This window comes from Coregonus lavaretus (assembly GCF_964263955.1).
Source record: "Coregonus lavaretus genome assembly, chromosome: 22".
Taxonomy (NCBI): domain Eukaryota; kingdom Metazoa; phylum Chordata; class Actinopteri; order Salmoniformes; family Salmonidae; genus Coregonus; species Coregonus lavaretus.
The window spans coordinates 18056695-18082552 of record NC_140009.1 but is presented as its reverse complement, the minus strand read 5'-3'; the positions used below and the strand labels follow the sequence as shown (position 1 = coordinate 18082552).

The 25858-nt window shown below is 44.1% G+C and overlaps 2 protein-coding genes across 2 annotated transcripts in view; one reads left to right on the top strand and one right to left on the bottom strand.

Moving 5' to 3' along the window:
• LOC311150117 (aladin-like) lies at positions 1 to 9825 on the top strand. The gene is made up of 17 exons (XM_084187407.1): positions 1 to 152; positions 368 to 482; positions 681 to 808; positions 903 to 958; positions 1085 to 1176; positions 1271 to 1317; positions 6498 to 6596; positions 7205 to 7348; positions 7461 to 7581; positions 7714 to 7838; positions 7936 to 7996; positions 8077 to 8167; positions 8300 to 8393; positions 8476 to 8543; positions 8644 to 8722; positions 8838 to 8922; positions 9257 to 9825. The coding sequence occupies exons 2-17, from the start codon at positions 381 to 383 to the stop codon at positions 9410 to 9412; spliced, it is 1548 nt and encodes a 515-aa protein (XP_084043533.1). The 5' UTR covers positions 1 to 152; positions 368 to 380; the 3' UTR covers positions 9413 to 9825.
• Positions 9826 to 11771: 1946 nt separating this feature from the next.
• The window catches only part of LOC311150108 (uncharacterized protein), a gene marked incomplete at its 3' end in the record, with an annotated part of 48756 nt that continues 34669 nt past the window's right edge, over positions 11772 to 25858 (bottom strand). Inside the window, exons 19-54 of the mRNA XM_084187394.1 lie at positions 25655 to 25753; positions 25483 to 25527; positions 25237 to 25335; positions 24998 to 25051; positions 24768 to 24875; positions 24576 to 24629; positions 24174 to 24272; positions 23969 to 24022; positions 23653 to 23751; positions 23401 to 23454; positions 23149 to 23202; positions 22790 to 22843; positions 22618 to 22671; positions 22147 to 22191; positions 21892 to 21990; positions 21605 to 21712; positions 21426 to 21479; positions 21222 to 21275; positions 21056 to 21109; positions 20511 to 20564; positions 20297 to 20404; positions 20047 to 20100; positions 19887 to 19940; positions 19607 to 19768; positions 19222 to 19329; positions 16064 to 16171; positions 15468 to 15521; positions 14740 to 14847; positions 14600 to 14653; positions 14373 to 14480; positions 14153 to 14206; positions 13423 to 13530; positions 13027 to 13315; positions 12629 to 12816; positions 12099 to 12335; positions 11772 to 11918 (exon numbers count right to left, since the gene is read on the bottom strand). Of these exons, the coding sequence (XP_084043520.1) occupies positions 11772 to 11918; positions 12099 to 12335; positions 12629 to 12816; positions 13027 to 13315; positions 13423 to 13530; positions 14153 to 14206; positions 14373 to 14480; positions 14600 to 14653; positions 14740 to 14847; positions 15468 to 15521; positions 16064 to 16171; positions 19222 to 19329; positions 19607 to 19768; positions 19887 to 19940; positions 20047 to 20100; positions 20297 to 20404; positions 20511 to 20564; positions 21056 to 21109; positions 21222 to 21275; positions 21426 to 21479; positions 21605 to 21712; positions 21892 to 21990; positions 22147 to 22191; positions 22618 to 22671; positions 22790 to 22843; positions 23149 to 23202; positions 23401 to 23454; positions 23653 to 23751; positions 23969 to 24022; positions 24174 to 24272; positions 24576 to 24629; positions 24768 to 24875; positions 24998 to 25051; positions 25237 to 25335; positions 25483 to 25527; positions 25655 to 25753 (3336 nt within the window). The remainder of the gene's footprint in view (positions 11919 to 12098; positions 12336 to 12628; positions 12817 to 13026; positions 13316 to 13422; positions 13531 to 14152; positions 14207 to 14372; positions 14481 to 14599; positions 14654 to 14739; positions 14848 to 15467; positions 15522 to 16063; positions 16172 to 19221; positions 19330 to 19606; positions 19769 to 19886; positions 19941 to 20046; positions 20101 to 20296; positions 20405 to 20510; positions 20565 to 21055; positions 21110 to 21221; positions 21276 to 21425; positions 21480 to 21604; positions 21713 to 21891; positions 21991 to 22146; positions 22192 to 22617; positions 22672 to 22789; positions 22844 to 23148; positions 23203 to 23400; positions 23455 to 23652; positions 23752 to 23968; positions 24023 to 24173; positions 24273 to 24575; positions 24630 to 24767; positions 24876 to 24997; positions 25052 to 25236; positions 25336 to 25482; positions 25528 to 25654; positions 25754 to 25858) is intronic.

Below are 25858 nucleotides of genomic sequence, written 5' to 3'. Positions count from 1 at the left end.
ACCTCTGGGCTAAGTATGTCCGCGTTGTGGAAATTCTCCGTATTGTATGCCTTCTACAGCCTCCGTAGTTTATGAATCTAGGACAGCGGGATTTACTGACTGACCTGTTTGAAGCTGCTGTAAACCTAGCTACATTTTACAGGAAAAGAAAGGTAACACCATTACATGGATAACTGACTGAGTAGTTGTATTTTGTAATTATCAGTCTAGCTAGCAAGGCTAAAGTGTCAATCCAATCTAGCTAGCTAAGCTTGCTAGATAGCTAACGATAGCAAGTTAGCTAACGTTTGTGACTAGTTAGCTAATTTAGCTAGCATCTGCATGTGATAGTTGAATGTTGAGCTACTAAATGTGATGTATATTTCAGGAGGAATGTGGTTATGATGTGTTCCTTGGCTCTGTTCCCGCCTCCGCTGCCCGACTATGGAGAGACTTCTCAATACGACGAGTCCAACACAGATCCAGCATCAGTCTGGTTTGGGGTGGGTGGGCAGGCAGGCTATCATATCAATGCCAATCCTAGGACTAGTTACCAAAAACTGTCACTAATATTTAGATGTTTACTCTTATCACCTGATATTAGGAACGTGTGTGTATGTGTCCATGTGTGTATGTGTGTGTGTGAGAGAGAGAGAGAGAGAGAGAGAGATATGTGTCTAATCTATTTCCTTTTGCTGTAGGATTCACATGCTCTGAATCTGTACTTCCCGCGAGAGTCACTGAAGCCTCACAGCCGCCAAGAGAGCAGCAGCAAGGCAGCCTTTCGGGACCACTGTGAGACACTGTACACAAGGAGTGCAGGGGCTTGGTGTGTGTGACACACAGACACAGACAGACAGAGACACACACAGTCAATTCTAAAGCCCTGTTCACTAATACCCACCTCTGTGTCTGTATGCTAGGCGTGATGCAGGCCTCTCTGGACTCCTAAATGAAATAGCTAACTCCAGTGCAGAGGGTGAGTGCCATGTTATCTTAATTATTTCACGGTCATGAAAGTATTACATGCAGACTGCGCTTCTGATAAGAAAGTGTTCAATAATGCAAGAGTTTGTGTAACTCTTTAATGTGTGTGTGTTCCCAGTGCCCAAGTGGCTAGGGGTTAGCTCTAGCTGTGCCCTGGCTTTGCTACGGTGGGTCTCCTCCTTCCACGGCTCTCTGTTTCCTCATCTCACAGTAAGTGGCCTAGTCTCACAGTCAGTTCACATGGCTAACATAGAAATCTGCAGGCTTCTCTAACTGACTGTCATTGTCTGCCCTTTGTCTTCAGTTAAGCAGCGAGGACATGACCGCCGAGTTCTCCCAGGTGCTCGGCTGGTAAGACCACCTCTTTAGTTTCAGTTCCGAATTAGATCCTTAAATATACCCTCTCTTATGTCCTGTATGGCCTTGTCAAATATGAGTTATTTCTTAACTTTAGGGCAGTGGTCACCCACTGGTCGATCACGAACTTGCGCTCCTTTTTTTTTTTTATTAGTGCGCCGCTGTTTGCGGTGGGTACACTTGATTCAGAAGCCCTGTGCAGCGGGTAGTCAAAAGGTTCCCATTTTCAACCATTTCATTTGTCTGAAAATACAAACTCTGCCTACCCGGCGGACCGGGAGATCTCTGGCTAAATCGAGTGTGCCTGCTGCGCTGGCCAATCGGATAGCTCAAATCACCGTGCCTACAGTTTCCACAACCATGGCCACAGCAAAATTTGATACTAGCCTTCCTGAGATTCATAACATTTAAAACCTTGACCAGAGAAAGAGAGACTGTCAAAGAATACAGCAAAGAGCAGCTGTTTTTATGAGTGATTTTATGTCTAAGATTTTATTCAGCACTGTCAACACTGTTTTTATTCAACACTATCACAAAACATAAAACGTACTTCTCCCTGCTTCCACTGGCACTGCAATGAATGATGAATGAGTAGCCAAGTGTATCGATAGCCCTGTGTTTTTATTATTATTAGCAGCTCGTTGTGTCTATTTTAATAATGAGGAATATTTCACATTCTCTGGTCATAGGAACAACATTAATTTGTTGTGCATGAGGCAGAGGTACAACTCGAGTTTCGCCATCAGGTGGAAGACGATGTCCCCTCTCTCTGGTCAGTCTCACCGGAGGAAAGAAAGGAGAGAGCAGGGACCATGAGAGGCGGACCCTCTGCTGCTCTCTCCCTCCCTCCGCTGAGACTAATGCTGTGTTCAAAACAACTGGGAACTCTGAAATTTCCAACTTCAGTGTGTTCAACTAGGAACTTAAAAGAAAAAAGCAAGAGATACGACTGGGAAAAATGGTTTTGAACAGTCATTCAACTCGGAATTCCAAGTCGCAAACTTGGGTATCTTTCTAGAGCTCCAATTTTCCGACCAGAAGATCACTGACAATTCAGTTAAAACAAAAATCTGACATTGATTGATTTATCAAGACAAGTCCCCACGCTTGTCTCAAAGCAGCACGATGGTGCTGTCCCTATCAAAACGGTGCTGAAATTATAGTTGACCACACTTGGCTATTGTTTTAAATGATTTAAAACTGTTAACTTTGGGAGTTTGAGTAAGCAACCAATTAAAACATTAGCCTACTTTATTCCAATATTTTTGTCATTTATTGGTATTCATTCCCACAGTAAATATTTATTGGTATTCATTCCCACAGTAAATATTTATTGGTATTCATTCCCACAGTAAATATTTATTGATCCAACCAGTTGTGGTTAAGAACGCATAGTGGTGGGCTTTGCGAAGTGACATGCCTCACAAAGTTTAGAACTGCCACGAGGATGGTAACAGCCTGGTAACGGGCGCTGCCTAGCAACCATCATTATGAAGTATCAAATCTCAGGAATGCGCATTGTTTACACCAGACATAGCTACAACTAGTCTTATTTTTGGTTGGTGAAAAAGGTGTAAATTCTGATCCCTAAGTCGGAACATAGCTACACCCGACCTAGCATTTAAGACTAGGGCTGTGGCGGTCATGACATTTTGTCAGCCTGTTATTGTCAAGCAAATGACTGCTGGTCTCATGGTAATTAACCGTTCATTAACATAAACACGTTTAGCATCTATTTAAATTTTTTCCCTATCTTTATATCAAATAGTAATTTTGTTTCTTATTCTATGATTTGTCATTTCCATACTACATATTTCGTTAACGGTTTCTTTCCAATTGCTTATTTGGGGTGCCAGCGGTTTCAGCCAGTTTCTAGTTATCTGTTTTAACTGCTGTTATTCTCAGAATTCTGAAGAGGTACTTATTTACATTTTAGTCATTTAGCAGACGCTCTTATCCAGAGCGACTTACAGTTAGTGAGTGCATACATTATTATTTTTAATTTTTTTCATACTGGCTTATCAGAGTCGAGGACCAGTGCATGAGTTGTCCTCCCCAGGAGTATGTGTTCTGGATTTAGAGAAAGTAAACATTTGAACATATCATCCAATACTTTGTATACTTCGATCCAGAAATGATTGAGGACTGGGCAGGAATAAAATATGTGAGTGTGGTTAGCTCTGTTCTCCCCACAGTTACGCCAGTAAGTTGGTGTGATGTCACGGTTGTATTTTGATTGTGTTATAGGAGTTATAAAAAATCTTGACTGAATTTTCAAGAGTATTCCCTCCAGAGTAGAGAGGTGGTTGTCTTGGATGTGTTTCTAGATATGTCCTCCCAGTCCTCTTGGGTTATTACTGTACTGATGAAAAATATAAACACAACATGCAACATTTTCTAAGATTTTACTGAGTTAAAGTTCATATAAGGAAATCAGTCAATTTAAATAAATAAATTAGGCCCTAATCTATGTTTTTCCACGTGACTGGGAATACAGATATGCATCTGTTGGTCACAAATACTGTACCTTTAAAAGAAAAGTAGGGGCGCGGATCAGAAAACCAGTCAGTATCTGGTGTGACCACCATTTGCCTCATGTAGCGCGACACATCTCTTTCGCATAGAGTTGATCAAACTGTTGATTGTGGAACGTTATCCCACTCCTCTTCAATGACTGTGCGAAGTTGCTGGATATTGTCGGGAACTGGAACAAACTGTCGTACACATCGATCCAGAGCCTCCCAAACATGCTCAATGGGTGACATGTCTGGTGAGCATGCAGGCCATGGAAGAACTGGGACATTTTCAGCTTCCAGGAATTGTGTACAGGTCCTTGCGACATAGGGCCGTGCATTATCATGCTGAAACATGAGTTGATGGCTGCGGATGAATGGCACGACAGTAGGCCTCAAGATCTCGTCACGGTATCTCTATGCATTCAAATTGCCATCGATAAAATGTAATTGTGTTCGTTGTCCGTATCTTATGCCTGCCCATACCATAATCCCACCGCCACCATGGGGCACTAACGTTGACATCAGCAAACTGCTCACCCACACGATGCTATACACGTTGTGAGGCTGGTTGGACATACTGCCAAATTCTCTAAAACGACGTTGGAGGCGGCTAATGGTAGAGAAATGAACATTAAATTCTCTGGTAACGGCTCTGATGGACATTCCTGCAGTCAGCATGCCAATTGCACGCTCCCTCAACTTGAGACATCTGTGGCATTGTGTTGTGTGACAAAACTGCACATTTTAGAGTGGCCTTTTATTGTCCCCAGCACAAGGTGCACCTGTGTAATTATCATGCTGTTTAATCAGCTTCTTGGTATGCCACACCTGTCAGGTGGATGGATTATCTTGGCAAAGGAGAAATGCTCACTAACAGAGATGTAAACAAATTTGTTCACAAAATCTGGGAGAAATATGCTTTTTGTGCATATGGAACATTTCTGGGATCTTTTTTATTTCAGCTCATGAAATATGGGACCAACACTTTACATGTTGTGTTTATATTTTTGTTCAGTGTAATTAAGAGATGTATATCACTAAGTGTTTTATTAGGTCCCACTGCTTTAGTAAGGTAGCTTCTTGCTTGTAAATAATTGTAAAACTGAGAGTTCTGGAGGTTGTACATTATTGATAGATTCTAAAATGTATCTATCCCCTTGTCTGTAAACATCTGATAATACTTGGTCAGTCCATTTTCAGCCCATAATTTAAATCTATCACCAATCATACTTGGCTTAAAGTTGCCATCCATTACAATTTCTCGCAGGTAGATCAGGTCTGTTTTGATGCATCAAATACAAATTCACGGTAGTTGTAGGCAAACCCTTTGTGCCGCCCTGCACAATCAATGAACCAATAGCATCGCCTAGGCCTATACGTTCTCTCTCAGACTCATGGATAGAAAGTTTGGAGTGTCGCATAAGTTAACCAGTCCAGCCAGTATGCATAATAATACAGTCCACACTCAAAGGTGATTACTAGAATTTGTTACATTTTTGGAGTATAAGCTAGACCAATTATGTTCCAAAGACACATTTTATTTTATATGTTTTTCTGCTATGTGTAGTAGGCCAATGCAGTAGGCTATTAGGCTATGTATTGTACACTTAGTGTACAAAACATTAGGAACACCTTCCTAATATTGAGTTGCACCCCCTTTTGTCGAACGCGTTCCACAGGGATGCTGGCCCATGTTGACTCCAATGCTTCTCACAGTTGTGTCAAGTTGGCTGGATGTCCTTTGGGTGGTGGACCATTCTTGATACACACAGGAAACTGTTGACCGTGAAAAACCCAGCAGCGTGCAGTTCTTGACACACTCAAACCGGTGTGCCTGGCACCTGGAACCATACCCCGTTCAAAGGCACTTTCATATTTTGTCTTGCCCATTCACCCTCCGAATGGCGCACACACACAATCCATGTATCAATTGTCTCGAGGCTTAAAAATCCTTCTTTAACTGGTCTCCTCCCCTTCATCTACGCTGATTTAAGTGGATTTAACAGGTGACATAAATAAGGGATCATAGCTTTCACCTGGATTCACCTGGTCAGTCCATGTCATGGAAAGAGCAGGTGTTCCTAATGTTTTGTACACTCAGTGTATAACGGCACAATCTTTATTTTAATTTCTTATTTTTTTGGCTTGGGCTCATATATAGGCCTATATGTATGCATAAGCTCTGCATATGGGTGGTTTTTAATTAATCATCACCTTAGAAAGCGCTGTCCATTTCCGTTTTTGACTTTGAAACAACATCCACAATGACCATGTTTTCCATTCAGTTTCAACCTGCTGTTGAACTTCTTTCTTCAAATTGATCGATCACAGTGAAGTAAGTTTTAAAAGCATGATACTATTTTGATGATAAGTCTTTTATGTGATTTTCGATTGCGTTTGCATTGATGTAAGAGTGGTTAGAGGGACAATAGAGCCCTCAGTACCAGGCCATTAGTGACCTGACCGGTCATTAGAGAGTTGGGTACAACCAACGCATGTCCAGAGTGCATAGGAGGAGATTACTGTTACTCAACGGTCACGTGGAATTTGACTGCTGGTGTGGCAGTAATACCGTCACCGCAACAGCCCTATTAAAGACCAACGTTTTTTACGCCCAACTGGTGCAACCAGACCCTGTTCATGCTCCCTGTGTTTCAGGTCGGACTGTGCAGTGCGGAGCTTTGCCTGGCACCCACACACACAGAAGTGTGCTGTGGCCCTGCTAGACGACTCCATCAAGATCTACAACCCCAAGAGGTAAGCAGCAGACTCATGGCCCCGCTGTCAGTCTGTTGCCATTGTGCTGTATCATTGACTATTAAACTCTATGGGAGATTCTCAATTGGGCAAAAGGTTCTGTGACCCAAAAATTGATAAGTGTTCGAGGAGTGTCATTTCGTTAGTAGGCGAACGGAGGAGTATGCTCACCTCCTCGATTACATCCTTCGGCAGAGGATTCACAAGAGTATCCTACGGGCGGCTATCGCGGACAAGTTTTGAAACCAGTCACGGCCCCTTTGAAACAGCTGTTGTGTTCTTGGAGAAGAAAATAATGCACATATTTAAAATCAAAATGCTACTTATCCTTTTATCTATAAAATATCTAGCACAACTACATTTTTACTACTTAACACATTTATTTTGGTATTCCATATAAGCGCAATTGTTTCCTCTCCTTGCCGCTTATCCTCAATTTATTTTTGACCTTTTTCAAAAGGCGAGGAGAGGACGCGAGGAGCCAAGCAAAACCAATTGAGAATCTCCCTATGGGCCGGTTTCCTGTCCTTTCCATGTCCTCAAAATCATATTCAGTCAGACCAACCTAGTGCGGTGTTAAACTTCTTCTGTCTCTCTCTCTCCCTCAGTGCTACTACTCCTACCCTAAAGCACCGTCTGCAGCGCAGTGTGGCAGCCCTGCAGTGGAAGCCTCTGTGTGCGTCTGCCCTGGCCGTCGCCTGTCACAACTGCCTGCTGATCTGGCACGTGGACCCCACCTCGCTCTCTACCAGGTACACACGCTTTATGTACAGTACATTAGTCATTATTATACTCTTGAGCTTTCTTTCTCCGCCCTTCCTATTTCTCATTCAATCTCTTTCTATCTCTCCTTCCCTCCCACAGGCCCTCTTCTGGCTGTGCCCAGGTCCTGTCCCACCCAGGCCACTCCCCCGTCACTTCCATCGCATGGTCACCTAATGGATCACTCCTGGTGTCGGCCTCTCCCAGGGACACTGCCATGCTGGTAGGAACCAGCAGCCTCAGCCTCTACTCTACTGCTACTCAGCTGTGAAAGTGTTTTACTGTGATGTTGGAACATCCTTGTGACTCTCGTGCTCTCTCTCTCTTTGTCTCTGTTTCTGTCTATCTCTGTCAGGTGTGGGATGTAGCTGTTGAGAGCTGTGTGCCTCTCCACCGTGTGGGAGGGGGAGGAGTCACGTACCTGTCCTGGTCCCCCGATGGCAGTCGCGTGCTGGCAGCTACACCCTCCTCCCTCTTCAGGTCAGAGACGGTAGTGCAGGAGAGTTTTATGTAGTGTTGATGTTTCTGTATTACTGTATATGTGTATTATATATGTCTTATGTGTGTGTTGCTGCAGGGTTTGGGAAACCAGGATGTGGACTTGCGAGCGGTGGCCTTGTCTGAAGGGACGCTGTCAGGTGAGACACCTGGTCTGTGTGTCTGTGTCTGTGTCTGTGTGTTTGTGTGTTTGGCTAACTGTCTCTCTGTAACTGTCTAGTCTGGCAGTTGGAGTCCTGATGGGAGTCGGCTGCTCTTCAGTGTGCAAGGAGAGACTGTCATCTATGCCCTGACTTTCACTGACACCCCAGGTACACACACAAACACACACACACAATTCCATGTACAATATGATGCAGTCCAACCTCTTAGTTGTCTTACACTGTGTGCTGTGTGCTTGCATTGTTTGTTTTGATGTGTAAGTTTTCCTCTTTCTCCACTAGGGATGCCCTTAGGGATGTCAGGGGGGCCTAAGGCAGCAACAGTGGTGGCTGACCTGTCTGAGACCACCTTAAATACACCAGACGGAGATATGGCGTAAGGAAAGGCCTGAGTTAACTAGTCATTCACTAAACTAGTTGTTGATTAACCTTACAGATTGGCTTATTGTGTGTGTCAGGGTCGGAGGAGAGATCCAGTCGCTAGCATGGGACCCGACAGGAGAAAGACTAGCTGTGCTTCTCAAAGGTCAGGCTCTTTCCCTCCTCTCCTCTTTCTCCAAGTTGAAAAGTGTGTTTTGTCATCGTCTCTCCTTCACTCACTTCCTCCCTCTTACCTGTTCCATCAGGAGATGCTGAAGCAGGCCGCCCTGCCATGATCGCAGTGTTCAAGACTCAAATCAACCCCGCTTTTAAGCTTCTGCCATGGTATGTGCTCTAGTATATTACATTGCCAGGAGGGTGTCTCAGTGTATCTCGGTGGTGATCAGTGTTGTGTATCTCTGTATGTCAGTGGTAATAACTGTCTGTCTATGTGTGTCAGTGGTTTTGTCCAGGGGGAGGCCGGGACAGAACCCAGACTGATGCGATTCAACCCCAACTACCAGCATGGAGCCCAGCTCACTGTGGTCAGTCTCTCTATAAACTCTACTCTTTACATTTAGGGGACCACCAGGCATTTAGATGTTGCCCCACAGTGCTGCTTAAACTGATCTTAAAGCTATAGTTTACTCTCAATTTAAAGTTTATTTGTTTTTTGTTTTACTCAAAGTAATTTATGCATTAATGTCATTTGAATGGGAAAGATGGGCAATGAGACTTCAACTAGAAATTCTAGATGGTCTACACACTGATCATTCCATTTTACATGGCTGTTGATGTGCTGTAGTGAATAGAGCACCAGGTCTAGCTAGGTGGTGCTAAACTCATCCCAGTGACTGTAGTGATGTTGTCTCTCCACAGTGTTGGTCTAATGGGAAGATTACCCACGTGCCTTTCTACTTTATGAGTGCTGGGAATCCCCAGCCCGGCCTGGGAGGCAGCCCCCATCTCCCCCTGTCCCAGGGCAGGCCAGCCGACTACGCCAACCAGACACTCTACACCGAACTCATCTCCTGACCACACACACACACAAACTAATACAGAAACCATATTTCAAATCACGTTTGTAAGTGGAATTTATAATTTTTTGAACACTTGGTAAATAAACGTGTACAAAGTGTTACGCAAATGGAGGATTATTGTATTTTTTTATGCCTAGTCCAAGACATGGCAAAGGGGCTGGTGGGATGAGGTCAAGCCATCGCCGGCTTTCCTTCTTGCAAAAGAGGTGAATGAGGTGATCGGGAGGCTTCATTGTGTCTTTAATGACGTTTCTTAAAGAATCTCCATGTTCTAAGGTAAGGGAGTATACTGTATCTTCCCTTAATCTATACTTATCTTAAAACAATCTGGCATTAATAGGATCGTTTCGTCTTTTACCTTCCAGATTTGCCCTTCACTTTCGGTCAAGAATAATCTAAAAGATTTAGGTAAACTAAAATGTAACATTTGTAATTTTGTGATAATGTCAATGTAGGTTTGTAATAACAAAAATAATTTCCCTTTAAAGAAGAATATATCACTGTTTAGTCTTTTCAGTCTAATTTTTATTGCTCAGCAGAAAGATATGGAGAGGGACAGAGAGGAGAACGGAAGTGTAGAGGATAAGGGAAACAGACAAGCGGGTCACCAAATGCTGACAAACACCTACGTGACCATGTCTTGAAGCATCATTCCTGTTAATGTACAAAATACTTCACAATTCCATTCAGCTCATCATTTTCTTTACTTTATTTATGCCTATTAGTTCAAACAAAAAGAAGCCAACCATGCCCAACCCCACCCTGAAACCGGTGAATGAATACAGTACTTTCATTCCTGTGTTATGACATTCTCTCATAGGAAAACACACTCACACATGCATACTTACACACACATCCAATGCACTCACAAACATTCAAAAAGGGTAACTGACCTCTCAACAACTATAACAAAAACAAAATACACAGACCTTGGGTTCAGTTACCAAAAAAAGCTATTCAACCCCCATGCCATTTCTGTACTTATTTAAAATAAACTCAATTAAAAATCAACTTAATTGTTACTTGGTTTTTCCTTTTTATTTCCAATTTACATCAATTAAAAGTGTAACAAAATAAACAAAAACAAAACAAATTATCATGATCATAATAAAATTAATAGTAACAAAAAAATATACACACTCTCACACACACAGAGACAACCCACCCTGGTTGTTTTGGGCGGCTCTCCTTGGAGTCCCATGATTCTATTTGTGGGGCATGGATCCTATATGATGCTACCCAGAAACCCCTTAGTTCTGCCTTGCCGGCTGCACCTGTCCTCCAGGGTGGGTTGTGTGTGTGTGGTGTGAGGCTAGTGGGAATTGGGGGGGGGTAATGGCAGTGACTGAATTCTAGAACTCATAGCACCTTCTGAAGACGGAGCAACCCAAAGCAAAGATGGCTGTTCAGCCCCAGTTCCACCCGAAAGCAAATTTTGGTCAGCTCAAGATTTAAGGTCAACGTTTTCACTTTGTTTTTCAGCGTGAGGTAGCTTTAAACAATCAGGATGACTACAACTTTCCCCAATTTTATTAGAAAATGTAGGTTGTTTGTGAACTGAGTAAGATATTTTCCTCTAATGGGCAGTCAAGGGGTAAAAGACAATGGAAAAATACAGCCCAAATGAAACCTCACTTTCCAAAAAGTGTTGGTGTGCATATAGCTAGACACATGTACACACAATGTGGAAATATATAGAAAACCATCTGGTTTTTTATAAACACAGACTTTTACAACAATAGAACCAATGATTTATAATACACAGTAAAAGTTTTGCTCCTTGTCTTGATGGTAAAGAACATTTGGAGCACCTGGACTTGTTTATAATTACTGAAAATATTTGTTGGTCTACATTGATTCAAAATGGCGTATTTGTAGCTAGGTCGGGGAGCGGACGAGGGAGGGAGGTGGAGTGGGATGTTTTAGGTGTTCTGTAGTGGGAGGGGCTTGTGTTGCTCTTATGGTGAAGCCCCCCAGTCCTACTGTACCTCCCCTCTGCCCATGTAAGGTTTAGACAATAAATAAGTGACATCGAGTCATGTTTCTGTTTCTTCATCACTCTTCCCTTGGCTTGGTACCTCTTCCTCCTGGCGCAAACTCATTCCCGTCAACTGTGGGCCATGGGAAACATGACTGGATCTCAGGAAGTGGGTTGACAGGGAATGCTGGAACGCCGGTGCCCTTCAGTGCTAACATCCACGGAGTACAACTTGGAGAGCACTTTGTCAGAGAAAAAGTATCAATGTTCTTTTTTAAAAAGTTACTGTCTTCTTTTTTGTGGAGTGTGTGTATTGTTTCATAGTTGAGTTATTTCTTTCATGTTTTAGTTTTTTTGCCGTTGTGTTGATTTCACTTTACAAGAAGCAGACTGCACCCACGTCCACACCGAACTCCTGGTCCGCTCCTCCAATGTCCATGGGAGCAATGTCCACGATGGGCAGACGGGAGGTCTTCTGTGTTTTGTACTCGAAGACAGTCTTGCCCCACTGGCCTGTGTGTTTCTGTGGGACGACAACAGAGACGTGTTGAAGCACATTAAACCACTATATATTCCCATAGACTACAATAACAGAAAAATGCTGTTTTTTTAGACCTTGACTTCACTGTGCCTTCCCCCATGGTCCTACTTTACTATGTCCATATTTTCCCTGACCTTACTTTACAGTGCATATCCCTCTCACCTTGCAGCCATCCTCCACAACGCTGTAGGTGAAGCGACTGTTGCCCTCGGCTCTGATCTCAACTTCGTTGGAGCCCTGGAGCAGCAGACTCTTCTTCAGGTTGCCGGTGGATGCATCCATGTAGGCCACACTGTTCTTGCAGTGGTAGGTGAGATTCTGAGACGCTTCCGTGGACAGCAGCCTCAGGAATGTCAGCTGGATACTGGCAGCGTTGGTACTGTCCTCAGCGTAGCTGAACTATAGAGGGAGCCAGAGAGGGAGGGTTAAATGTGACGTGGTAAGGAAGAGGGCAGTCACAAAAATGGAGGTCATACATAGTTTTATGGATGGTAGGACTTTATGTGATGTCTATCAATTATCTGCAAGGCTGAAATATAAGTTCAGTCTGTAATTCATAAAAGGAAACACTGAGGAAGGGTTTGACTGATGATCAGGGTAACCCTTGAAATGAAGTTATCCTACTAAAGGAGTAGCTATGTTTCACTCAAAGGTGCCAGTGAAATTATTATTCATATAAAGAAGAGGCTCACGTGGAATCCTCCATTCATGGTCTCTCCGAACCAGACGTGTTTGCGGTCCTTGCTCTTGCTTGTCCACCAGTTCTTTTGTGGCACGTTGGCTATGCTGGGGTACACACAGGTCTCGCCAGTCTCCATGTTGCAGAAGACCTTGATGGCGTCAGCTGTGCTGCCAATGTTAGGATCCACCCAGTAGTCGCCTGGAGAACGAGAGGATCAGAGGACAAATGGTTCAAACCCTAGCACTGTTTGGACTGATCATGTTATACACGTGTTCTTACCTTTCTACACTGTATATTTTGGGGGAATCTTCCTCAATGAATGAAAAACAAAATTCCATAATTCCATTTCTCTCTTTTCTCTTTCCATTCACTATCTTTTCCCTCTCCTCTGCCCGTTCCCCCACTCACCGCTCTTCCACTCGGGGTGGCACAGTTTGAGGTCTCTGCAGGTGCGGGCAGGGTTCTTCTGGCTACCATCGGGGCTGCGCAGGTTCTCGATCTGGTTGTTGAGGGACTTGAGTGTGGAGTCCACCTCCACGTCGTGCTGCCTCAGGGAGCTGGACGCCTCATCAGCCCTCATGTACCTCAGGGGATCCGGAGACTTCTCAGGCTGAGACAGGCCAGCAAAGGCAGACATGTCGATGCCAGGGCCGGGAGGACCAGGAGGACCAGGTGGTCCGGGGTTACCAGGTGGACCCTGAAGGAGGATGGAGATGACATGTTTAAAATATGAAGACTTTGCTGCTACATGTACAGTATATATAGTATATTCAGGTAAGTCTAAGGTTGCCAAGCGTTCCTCACAGCAGGGCCAGTTTCTCCAGAACGACCACGAGGTCCAGGGGGTCCGAGGGGTCCAGGCTGACCGTTAGATCCATCCTTACCAGCGGGACCAACTGGGCCAGGGGGTCCCTGAGGAGATAGATAGGGTGGGTCAGTCATGGCTCATTCACATGGATGCTAGCATAGCATGAATGCATGGAAGTCTCCCTTAAGTGTTTAGTTTCACATTGTTTTAAACTTTTACCTGATATAACGTTTTTGTTCAATTGTTGTTGATTATGAGTGAGAGTACACTCTTTAATTCAAGAACAACCTGCTTATCGGACATCACAAATGTAGCATTTATCTCACTTTGGGTCAAAATGATTCACGTTGTAGTGGCCAGCCCTTTCCTCCTCTTTATCATGTAATTAATCTTTATGGATTATTTTTAAAGTAGTAGCCTCTCCTGTCTGTCTTCCACTCTACCATAACATGTGGTAATCACAAAAGCATTAGCCTTCCCTGTTATCATAGAATAGGCTAATTAAAAACACAGTGGCTATTTCCATCCTCTACCTTATGGTGTTGGAGGATTATAACTAGATTATAATTGGTGTTGGTGGATTATGACTAGCCTGTGCCCCTCATTATCATAGCATGGGATAACTACTGTATAGGAGTAGTCTCTATTTGTCTTATCAGATATGGAGGGATTAGAGAAGTGTTCTGTCCTTCTCTCCACCACCTCTTCTCTTTCGTCTGGACTCACCTTAGCGCCACTAGGTCCGGCAGGTCCAGCAGCTCCCTGGTCTCCAGCGGAGCCCTGTTAGTTAAGACAATGACGTCAGGAAGTCAGGGAACATAATTTATTCCACATGGAGTGTATTGAATGACTGGCAAATTACATTGAAAGTCAGGCAATATAGTTCTATGCGGATAGAGAGGTATAATAACTGGTGCAGAGTGGCCAGAGGATTTGGGTGACTTACTGGAGGTCCGGGAAGACCCTGCAGACCGGTGAAGCCACGGTGTCCCTTCTGTCCCCTCTCTCCTGTCTCGCCAGCCTCTCCCTTGTCTCCACGTGGTCCTTGGGGTCCCTGATGTAGAGAGGCAGAGAGTGTCACAACTCAGGGTGCCAATGCGGGTACAGCTACAGTAGGTATAGTTTATTAGAGAATGGTATATGCGTTTCACAATGATGAACGTTGACACTCACAGCCATTCCTCTAGCACCAGCTGGTCCAGCAGGTCCGGCAGGTCCTTGGGCACCCTAAAAACAAGAGTGAGGTACTATCAATTACAAAACACCAACATTTCTCTAATTCATATTGTGTATAGTTTTGTAGGGGTACTCACTCCCTCTCCTCTGTCTCCCTGCTTGCCAAGGGGGCCAACAGGGCCGGGGGCACCGGGAGCGCCAGGGGCACCAGGTGCACCTGCAGGACCAGTGTTACCACGCTCACCCTACAGGTGGAGAGAAGATCATAGGATATAAGGACATCTCAAGAACATTTGATATCTTATCCATCAATTGGACTGATTGGTGTATAATGCAGGAAAGTAAGCATCTCAGCAAACCAAAATTCGTTATGTGAAAGTTCCTGGAACATTTGTTGGGATGCGGCAAATGTTCTCATAACACATAAACTGTCCAGTTGTGTGCCTGATATTGCAAGAACGTTCCCAGAACACATTTAATTCTTTACTGGTATATTGTGTTGTTACATTACCTGGAAACCTAATGAGAACGTTTGGAGAATGGTCTGTGGTGGTTGTTACAGATGTTATGCACAACATTTTTGTGAATGTTTGAATATTTCATTTAAAACATAAGAAAACAAAAACATTTTGTTATCAAAAATATTATTTGAATGTTTTTGTGATTATCATCCTAATGTTAGATAAAACCCTAACTTAATGGAAATCTTAGCTAATGTTCTGGGAATGTTTGCTGGGATTTCACTCTAAGGTCTACTACACAGTGTTTTATTTGTCACATGCACCGAATACAACAGTTGTAGCCTATACCTGTTATATTCGGTGCATGTGACAAATAACATTTTATAAAATTTGGTGTGTCTCACCTTGACTCCGGTGGATCCATCTCTACCAGGGGGCCCATCAGATCCAGCATTGCCCTGTGAGGTAGAGACAGAGATTTAATCAATAAATGAAATGTATTGGCTTCCAGTCGTGAAGTAGCTGCCAAAGCAACACGTTTGGGATCCATGGGTTAATGGTGCTGTAGAAATACAGATGGTTGCTGTTGGTGTTTGCGATTGACTATGGTAGTTGTGGTTGTGTTTTTTTGTTTTCTGTTGTGTCATTGTTGTTTGTTTTGGTTGTTATTGTTACTGTTGTGGTCATTGTTTACATTTCTGTTTTGTGGTTATTGTATATGTGTGTGGAGGGAGGGTTTTTGTTTTGGAAAGTTGCTGTTGTTCTGGTGATTATTGATGTTGTTGTGGGTATTGTTGTTGTTGTTTATATTGCTGTTGTCGTTGCTATGGTTGTTGCAGTAGCTCAACCTAGAGGTGTAATTATATTGGCCAGCTGGTGGCACTATAGTGCAGCTATGGCCTTTACCCCGGTAATTGCTGCGTGCAGCTACAGTGGCCTATATTTGTTGTTGTGGTTTATATTGTTGTTGTGGCTTGTGTTGTTGTGGTTTAGTTCTGACCTCTCTTCCGGGCTCACCAGCAGGTCCAGACAGTCCAGGAGGCCCCACAGGCCCAGGGGGTCCACGATCACCACCAGCACCAGGAGCTCCCTGCTTACCGGGCTCTCCCTGGGACACACAGAACATGGACATCAGACTCAACATCAGCGAGTAAGTGTCAGACGTCATCACTATAACCGCAAGGATGTAACATTTGACTAGTCAATGGATTAATGGACTTAACTATTCATTTGCATGCAAAGTAGGACTTCAGCAACTGGCTAAAAGCCCCTATGTGCTAAGAAAAGCAGCAAAACCCCATTAGAAGTCTGTTGTAGGACGTAGTATGATGGAAATTAACGTTTTGAATGCATCTCCGTTACAGCCAATGGGTCACTGAGTGATTGACTTCTTTGTGACAGTTTTAAGGAGAAAGAAGTCTTGATGTAGATCTGTCATATTGAATGTACAGTACCAGTCAAAAGTTTGGACACACCTACTCATTCAAGGGTTTTTCTTTATTTTTTACTATTTTGTACATTGTAGAATAATAGTGAAGACATCAAAACTATGAAATAACACATATGGAATTATGTAGTAACCACAAAAGTGTTAAACAAATCAAAATACACTACCGTTCAAAAGTTTGGGGTCACTTTTTTTTTTTTTGTCCATTAAAATAACATCAAATTGATCAGAAATACAGTGTAGACATTGTTAATGTTGTAAATGGCTATTGTTGCTGGAAACAGCTGATTTTTTATGGAATATCTACATAGGCGTACAGAGGCCCATTATCAGCAAACATCAGTCCTGTGTTCCAATTGGCACGTTGTGTTTGCTAATCCAAGTTTATCATTTTAAAAGGCTAATTGATCATTAAAAAACAATTTTGCAATTATGTTAGCACAGCTGAAAACTGTTGTGCTGATTAAAGAAGTAATAAAACTGGCCTTCTTGAGACTAGTTGAGTATCTGGAGCATCAGAAATTGTGGGTTCGATTACAGGCTCAAAATGGCCAGAAACAAATAACTTTCTTCTGAAGCTCGTCAGTCTATTCTTGTTCTGAGAAATTAAGGCTATTCCATGCGAGAAATTGCCAAGAAACTGAAGATCTCGTACAACGCTGTGTACTACTCCCTTCACAGAACAGCGCAAACTGGCTCTAACCAGAATATAAAGAGGAGTGGGAGGCCCCGGTGCACAACTGAGCAAGAGGACAAATACATTAGTGTCTAGTTTGAGAAACAGGCGCCTCACACGTCCTCAACTGGCAGCTTCATTAAATAGTACTCGCAAAACACCAGTCTCAACGTCAACAGTGAAGAGGCGACTTCGGGATGCTGACCTTCTAGGCAGAGTTGCAAAGAAAAAGCCATATCTCAGACTGCCCATCTTAATCTTTAATTTTTATTGGCCAGTCTGAGATATGGCTTTTACTTTGCAACTAACCCCAATCTTTTGAACGGTAGTGTATATTTTATATTTGAGATTCTTCAAATAGCCACCCTTTGCCTTGATGACAGCTTTGCACACTCTTGGCATGCTCTCAACCAGCTTCATGAGGTAGTCACCTGGAATGCATTTCAATTAACAGGTGTGCCTTCTTAAAAGTTAATTTGTGTAATTTCTTTCCTTCTTAATGCATTTGAGCTAATCAGTGGTGTTGTGACAAAGTAGCAGGGGTATACAGAAGATAGCCCTATTTGGTAAAATACCAAGTCCATATTATGGCAAGAACAGCTCAAATAAGCAAAGAGAAACGACAGTCCATCATTACTTTAAGACATGAAGGTCAGTCAATTCGGAACATTTCAAGAACTTTGAAAGTTTCTTCAAGTGGCTATGATGAAACTGGCTCTCATGAGGACTGCAACAGGAATGGAAGACCCAGAGTTAACTCTGCTGCAGAGGATACGTTCATTAGAGTTACCAGCCTCAGAAATTGCAACCCAAATAAATGCTTCACAGAGTTCAAGTAACAGACACATCTCAACATCAACCGTTCAGAGGGGACTGTGTGAATCAGGCCTTCATGGTCGAATTGCTGCAAAGACACCACTACTAAAGGACACCAATAAGAAGAAGAGACCTGCTTGGGCCAAGAAACACGAGCAATGGACATTAGACCGGTGGAAATTTGTCCTTTGGTCTGGAGTCCAAATTTGAGATTTTGGGTTCCAACTAGCCGTGCCTTTGTGAGACGCGGTGTGGGTGAACGGATGATCTCTGCATGTGTATTTTCCAACGTAAAGCATGGAGGAGGAAGTGTTATGGTGTGGGGGTGCTTTGCTGGTGACACTGTCTGTGATTTATTTAGAATTCAAGGCACACTTAACCAGCATGGCTACCACAGCATTCTACAGCTATACGCCATCCCATCTGGTTTGGGCTTAGTGGGACTATCATTTGTTTTTCAACAGGACAATGACCCAACACACCTCCAGGCTGTGTAAGGGCTATTTTACCAAGAAGGAGAGTGATGGATTGCTGCATCAGATGACCTGGCCTCCACAAACCCCTGACCTCAACCCAATTGAGATGGTTTGGGATGAGTTGGACCGCAGAGTGAAGGAAAAGCAGCCAACAAGTGCTCAACATATGTGGGAACTCCTTCAAGACTGTTGGAAATGCATTCCAGGTGAAGCTGGTTGAGAGAATGCCAAGAGTGTGCAAAGCTGTCATCAAGGCAAAGGGTGGCTATTTGAAGATTCTCAAATATAAAATATACTTTGATTTGTTTAACACTTTTTTGTTTACTACATGATTCCATATGTGTTATTTCATAGTTTAGATGTCTTCACTATTATTCTACAATGTAAAAATAAAGAAAAATCCTTGAATGAGTAGGTGTGTCCAAACTTTTGACTGGTAGTGTATGTTGATATCAAGACTCCATGATATTACACAGACAATCACTCCAGTCATCCCAGATATGATATTAGGGTATCTATGTTGCTTAGTTACTACTCAATGGTGCAGGACTAGTGGGAGTTATATGAACCTGGATTTAAAGGTTCTCAAGCCAATTGTCATGAACATTTTGAATCAATAGCTTATAAAGAGAGCTTAACATAGAACTGGACCAGTAAGAGCAATGGTTCCGTAACGATGACCTGGCTTTCAAGTTCATAGCCTACTGCAAGTGTAGTAGTACTATCAGGGGTGAGATACTCACAGAAGGACCAGGAAGGCCAGGGAAGCCCCTCTCTCCACGCTGCCCAGGCAGACCAACAATACCACGTGACCCACCCAGACCCTGGGGACCTGAAGGACCATCGGGACCCTTAGAGATAGAGGAGACAATAGATCAGTTTAATACATTGACTTCACAACTCCAGCTCTTGCTCATTGACTTCACAACTCCAGCTCTAGCTCATTTTCACAACTCCAGCTCTAGCTCATTGACTTCACAACTCCAGTTCTAGAAAGTCAGGCACATTGAAATGAAGTGATAGATAACCAAGGTGGCTGAGTTGGTGTTACTAAGCCTACAAGGGGTAAAAGGCTGGGTGACATTTCCTCCATGAGATATCATATAAGAGTGGAGGGGGAAGACTCACAGGGGGACCATCCTCTCCAGCATCTCCCTTCTCGCCAGGGGCTCCAGCAGCTCCACGCAGCCCAGCGTCTCCCTGTCTTCCTGGAGTGCCAGCGTCACCTCGAACTCCCTTAGGACCGTCTTTACCAGCAGGACCAGCGGGGCCAGCAGCACCAGGGTTACCCTGACGGAGGGAAATGGAGAGATGCAGCATATTTCAATCACACAGATATACACAGGTAATCTGAATGAAAAGGTGACTTTCTATTGTCTATTGATATTTGTGATGACGTGATACTCACATTAGGACCAGGAGAACCAACTCTTCCAGCAGCACCAGGGAAACCAGTAGCACCCTACCAACAAGACAATATTTCAGTAAAAGCAATTACAGAACATAGCATTTTATATTGTCACTTACTATTGGGTAATAATCTCTTATCATTGGAACTGTGGACTTACAGCAGCCCCCTGGGCACCCCGAGCTCCTTTAGGTCCAGAAACACCAGTGGGACCCTGGAATAAAAATCAACCAGAAACACAATTAGACAAAGAAACAAGAACAAAGAAACAAGAAGTGCATCAATTGTGTTCTCAAATACTCTCCATTTCTTATAGACTTATAGAATGGTAATGTCTTGGGCAATAAGACATCTGTCTCTGGGACATACAGGTATTTGGTATCTCAAAGTGAATTTCAAGGGGTACCTACCACAGGTCCAGGTGCCCCAGAGGGTCCTTGAGGTCCAGGGGCACCACCATCTCCCTTCTGTCCAGCCTCGCCCAACTCTCCCTTGGCTCCAGGCTGACCATCTGCACCCTGGAGGTTGGAGGATGGAAATGCAGGTCAATAAAGATCCAACGTTTTATATGGATTCGATTATTGTTTACATTGAAACTGATGTGCTTGCTGTGGTTCTACTCACAGGAGGCCCAGCGAAGCCAGCAGGCCCGGGAGGACCACCCTCACCACGGTCACCCTACAGGAAGAGAGAAGAAAGATGGGCTCAAAACAGGTCCACAGAGAAAGACAATCTAACTGTACATGTATGTGGTCCTGACCATCAAGTTGCAGGTGCTGTGATTGAACGTGAAGGAGGCTATACTCAAGAAGTAAAAATTTTTGGGATGAAATGCATTCTGAGGGATTCAAGATGGTGTACTTGGAAATTCCTTTACTAATCATAACTGTATATGCCGGGAAACTTGGATAGTGAGTGTTCTTAGAATCAATATGAACAATATCTTGAAATCATAATGTCTGGTGACTTTGACTAAATATTTGGATCTGTAGAGCTCTACATTGTTTCATGGTAGGGACTGGTTCTCTAGTTTCTTCCTGCTCTCTGTACTGTAGTTAAGGTAGTTTCACTTTGTACATTTCAAACCTGGGCATGTTGACAACATGATTGATTTAATACAAATCTAAAAACGGACTATATGAAACTGGAGGCGGAGAGATCCAACTTACAGGAGCACCACGGGCACCAGCAGCACCAGTTGGGCCAGAAGGTCCACCCTCACCCTGAGAGGGAAGGAGAGAGGAGTGACAAACCCATACTGTACACATACTGTACATTTACTACATTACAAACATTATAACAGGTGTATTTCGTCATTCCTATGGTAATTCTCACCTTTATGCCGTTGGGACCAGCAGGGCCAGGAGGACCAATGGGACCAGTCAAACCCTGAGAGGGAGGAGAGAAGAAAGATGGAGAGGAGAGAGATGGGGTTATTATCGACCTCACATGGGGTCATTGGATCATTGTATTTTGATATGCTGACAGAGTTGCCACAGGAGAGTGTGGCTATATTCCCTGCTTCTGCTGAGTACTCACTCTAGAACCGTCCTTTCCAGGAGCGCCCTCAGGTCCTTTCTCTCCGTTGTCACCCTGTAGACACAGAAGACCATGACATCTTAGTATGTATCTAGCAGACACCATGATATAACCTTGCAATCCACCGTCTAGTTTTCAACGACTATGATTAGAGTATCTTCTTTAGGGTTGTTACTCACTCTGTCACCCTTGGCTCCAGAGATTCCACCAGCTCCCCTCTCTCCTGGCATACCCTGCAGACCTGGGGGTCCCTGAGCTCCAGCACCACCAGCTGGCCCAATTGCTCCCTGTCAGAGAGGAGGAACATGGATTTAGAAGATGGCTGATCACACTGTTTCTGATGTTTCTCTCTTCAGTAGTGGCATTGTGATTGCCAGACTATAGGGATTCAGAAGTTCTCCAAGTGCCCAATAACAGCGGAAACTCTTATTGAAGACAAGGTTGGCTGAAAGGAGTGGCTCCTAACCTTCGGTCCATCACTTCCGGGAGTTCCAGGAAGTCCACGAGGTCCCTGCAGACCCTGGGGTCCAGCACCGCCCCTCTCACCAGGGAAGCCACGCTCACCCTATAAGGGAGCAGAGAGACAGGAGGTGAGAGGCAGAAACAGGAAGGACTACAGACTTAAAGGTTTGACAAGTAGATGGCGGTGGCTAAGTAGATGATTATGACAGTAAGAGAGAAAAACATCTAAATCAGACTTATTGTAAAAATGAAAACTCACTCTAGGTCCAGTAGCACCAGCAGCACCAGCCTCTCCAGGAACACCCTGCAGAGAGAGAGGAGAGAGACATTGTAGCTGCGTACTTTTACAGTAGATAAATAATACATTTAGAATACAGCAGGTGCTTGTGTTTGCTAGTATAACTTGATCAGGATAAAGTGCTGAGGTGTTTGATAACAAATGTGATGTAGGGCGGCAGGTAGCTTAGTGGTTAAGAGCTTTGTGCCAGTAACCGAAAGGTCGCTGGTTCTAATCCCCTGGCCGACTAGGTGAAAAATCTGTCGATGTACCCTTGAGCAAGGTACTTAACCCTAATTGCTCATGTAAGTCGCTCTGGATAAGAGCGTCTGCTAAATGAGTAAAATGTAAATAAAAAATGATGTGAGTAACATGGTTAGATGTTCCTAATGTGTTCAATAATCAGGGACCTGGACAGGCCTGGTGTGTTGCTGTGGCAGTGTGGACACTCACCGCATCACCAGGCTTGCCTCCCTCTCCTGGGGGGCCAGCAGGTCCGGGCAGACCCTGCACAACAACACAAGACAATCAGTGATTCCTATGACATCATAAAAAATTGACATCAAGTTATTCCGAATATAATCATTTATGTTCTAGCCGATCCAGAAAAGTAAGGTGAACTCACCTGGAAGCCTGAAGGTCCAGCAGCTCCTTGCTCTCCTCTCTCTCCAGCAGGTCCCTGGGATGGAAGCAAACTCAGGTGATCAAAACTGGTGATCAGGTGATTCACACAGCATTAGCACCTTGTGGAGCTGTGTGTAAGTTTGGGAATGCCATTGCATTCTCGTGCTCAAAGAGAGATGCTAGCTATTACAGATACTATGGCTACACTTATGTTGTTATGGGTGCACCAAAGAAATTGATTATATTACTATGGGGTGCAGTTGTCATGTCTAAAATAGATGTCTCCTTAAGAACTGTCTAAAAGAGTTCATATTGCTGTGTTGTATTTTACAATATGTCTGTCAGAGGTTGAACACTTACAGGAGGGCCGAGAGGTCCAGCAGCACCAGTCTCACCATCTTTACCAGCCAGACCCTTTTCAGAGAGAGAAACATTTATCAGTTCTTCATGAACCACCACTGCAAAGGAAAGACATGGATCGATGTCCGGTCCTCCACTGTTTTATTTCTTCAAACTTTGTGGGGCTTACACACCAAAATTGTACAGATATGAACTCAACTTTGCTAAGACCAAGGGTTACAGGAAGATAATCTAAAACGTTAATCTACTTACTATCAGACCTTGACGACCCACAAGACCCTTCTCTCCTGCCTTGCCAGGCTCACCCTGTCGAAGGAAAAAAACACTGGTCAGTCACAGAGAAGAAGCATGGACATCAAGTGCAAGGGGACTTAAAGGGGACGTTTACATAGTTCTGTGCCTGTACTGTCAGATACTGTCTGTATCTGGTGCTGGAGGCAGATCTACAGGCAATTTCTTCCCTCTGGGTATCAAAACTTTATTGGAAACCCCTGTGACACTTACATTGGCTCCCTTTGGTCCGGGGAATCCCATCACACCAGGCTGGCCACGTGCTCCCTGAGGACCAGGTGGGCCGGGGCGACCGTCCTCACCAGCAGCACCCTACAGTACCACATACCGAGGAGAGAGGAGCATGTCAACATCACTCGAGATCTCGTACATGGTATTACATGTACAAGATCTCCAGTGATATCTTGTACATCTCATGGGTTTAGAAAGGAAAACTCTGTATTACTGCACCAAATCTTGGTTAATTGTATGGCAAAATGTTTGAGTGGAATACAGTATGTGGTCTAGACGGTAAAAGATGCATACTTACACCAGGACCAACTTTGCCTTGAGGACCAGCATCTCCAGGGCGACCAGTGAGACCCTGTGAGCATCACACATAATGAGAGAGTGTCAACCTAATACATGAAGACGGACACCAATTTAAAGCCATGATGAGCCACAGCTCTTGTGTATGACTGTTCTGGCTGATTGTGATGATGGCGGTGGTGGGGACCAGGGGTACTACTACTCACTCTGGCTCCAGGAAGACCAGGCTCTCCTGTGCGGCCGGGGTCACCAGTGCCTCCCTTAGGCCCACCCACGCCGGGAACACCACGGTCACCAGGGGCTCCCTGGGGAGGAAGAGAGGTATTAGTATTATATGCATTTATCACTCAAGCTTAAACTACATGGTTTATAAATTGTGACTGGCTATTGTATTAATCATAGCTGCTACAATAGGATAACAGTAGTACAATATAACAGGTTTGGTTGTTTTGAAACTACTCAGCAGTCTACAACAACATCTTACAGTTAGGGACTCATTATTTAGAATTTGTTGTTATTGTGATTTTGCAACTACTCCATTCCTGCATATCAGGTGAGACGTGGCATTGAGAACTGTAAAAGTGTCAAATCAGCATTGTAAGACCTACCTTAGAACCAGCAAGACCATCCTGACCTGGGAAACCACGGTTACCGGGAGCTCCCTAGAAACAAGGACAGAGAGAAGAGAGAAGATTTCCAAGATGAGGAATAGGATATGGGAAGAACTGATATGACCCAATGACTAAGAACAAAAACAAAACAAAATCTGTGGTGAGATCTGTGATGGTTCAGATCCTTACTCTCTCGCCAGGAGGTCCAAGTGGTCCAGCAGCACCGGGCTCTCCTCTTGCTCCTCTCTTGCCCTCCTCTCCAGCAGGGCCAGGGGCACCTTGGGGACCAGCAGGGCCCTACAGGGGGTGACCAAGAAGATACCAGATTAATTCCAAACATACTTCCAGCTCCATCTCAGTAGAATGAAAAAGTGCAGATTTGATATGAATGATATATGTTCCATCAAAACAGAACTCACAAGCTCTCCCTTGGGACCAGCCTCTCCTTTGAAGCCAGGAATACCGGGGTCTCCCTACAACATAAACAGGGGCAAAGTCAAAAACAGCTGAAATAGGAGCAATGTGATCCACAGCACATTATCTGTCATGACCCCACCTCCCCATACACCCTCCAAGACTAACCAATGTAAACCAACCTACAGCACCACCAACATATAATTGGTGTGTCCAGGTTTTGGAGTGAATATAGGGAACTTACAGACTGTCCCTTGGGCCCAAGAGGTCCTGTTGCTCCCTGAGGTCCGGGGGGGCCACGGGGTCCTGGGAAACCAGGTGCACCAGCAATTCCAGAAGCGCCCTACAGAAAGAGAGAGAGAAAGTAATTGAGTATTACTGACTGAGTAGTAGACTGATAATGAAATAAGAGCAGTGTTTATTTCATGCTGAGTATATAAAGCGTGTAGAGAGTACATTCTAAACCCATATAGTGTAAGAATATGCTTACAGCAGATCCTTTAGCTCCGGGGATACCATCAGTACCAGGGTTGCCCTAAAGGAACAGAGGAACAGAGACAAGGTTACGAGATGAAAACAATGCATCAGTTAAATGATGAGAGATCATCAGTATGAGATTATCCACTTCAGACTCTATCACAGATGGCCTGGATGTTACGTACAGAGGCGCCAGCGGGTCCAGGAGATCCGGGTGTGCCAGCCTCTCCGCGGGGTCCCTGTGCGCCCTCAGCTCCACGGGCACCAGTGGGGCCAGATTCTCCCTGTAGGATGGAAGAGATTCAGATGACCATTAGGACTGCTGTTGCTTTACTGTGTAACTGTTATTCAAACTGTACTCAGTGATGAAGTCAAATGGTATGGTGATT

Coding starts and splice junctions, on each gene's coding strand:
- LOC311150117 (XM_084187407.1), top strand. CDS start 381: ATGATGTGTTCCTTGGCTCTGTTCCCGCCTCCGCTGCCCGACTATGGA. Junction 959..1,084: donor AGCTAACTCCAGTGCAGAGG/GTGAGTGCCATG, acceptor GTGTGTTCCCAG/TGCCCAAGTGGCTAGGGGTT. Junction 6,597..7,204: donor AAGATCTACAACCCCAAGAG/GTAAGCAGCAGA, acceptor TCTCTCCCTCAG/TGCTACTACTCCTACCCTAA.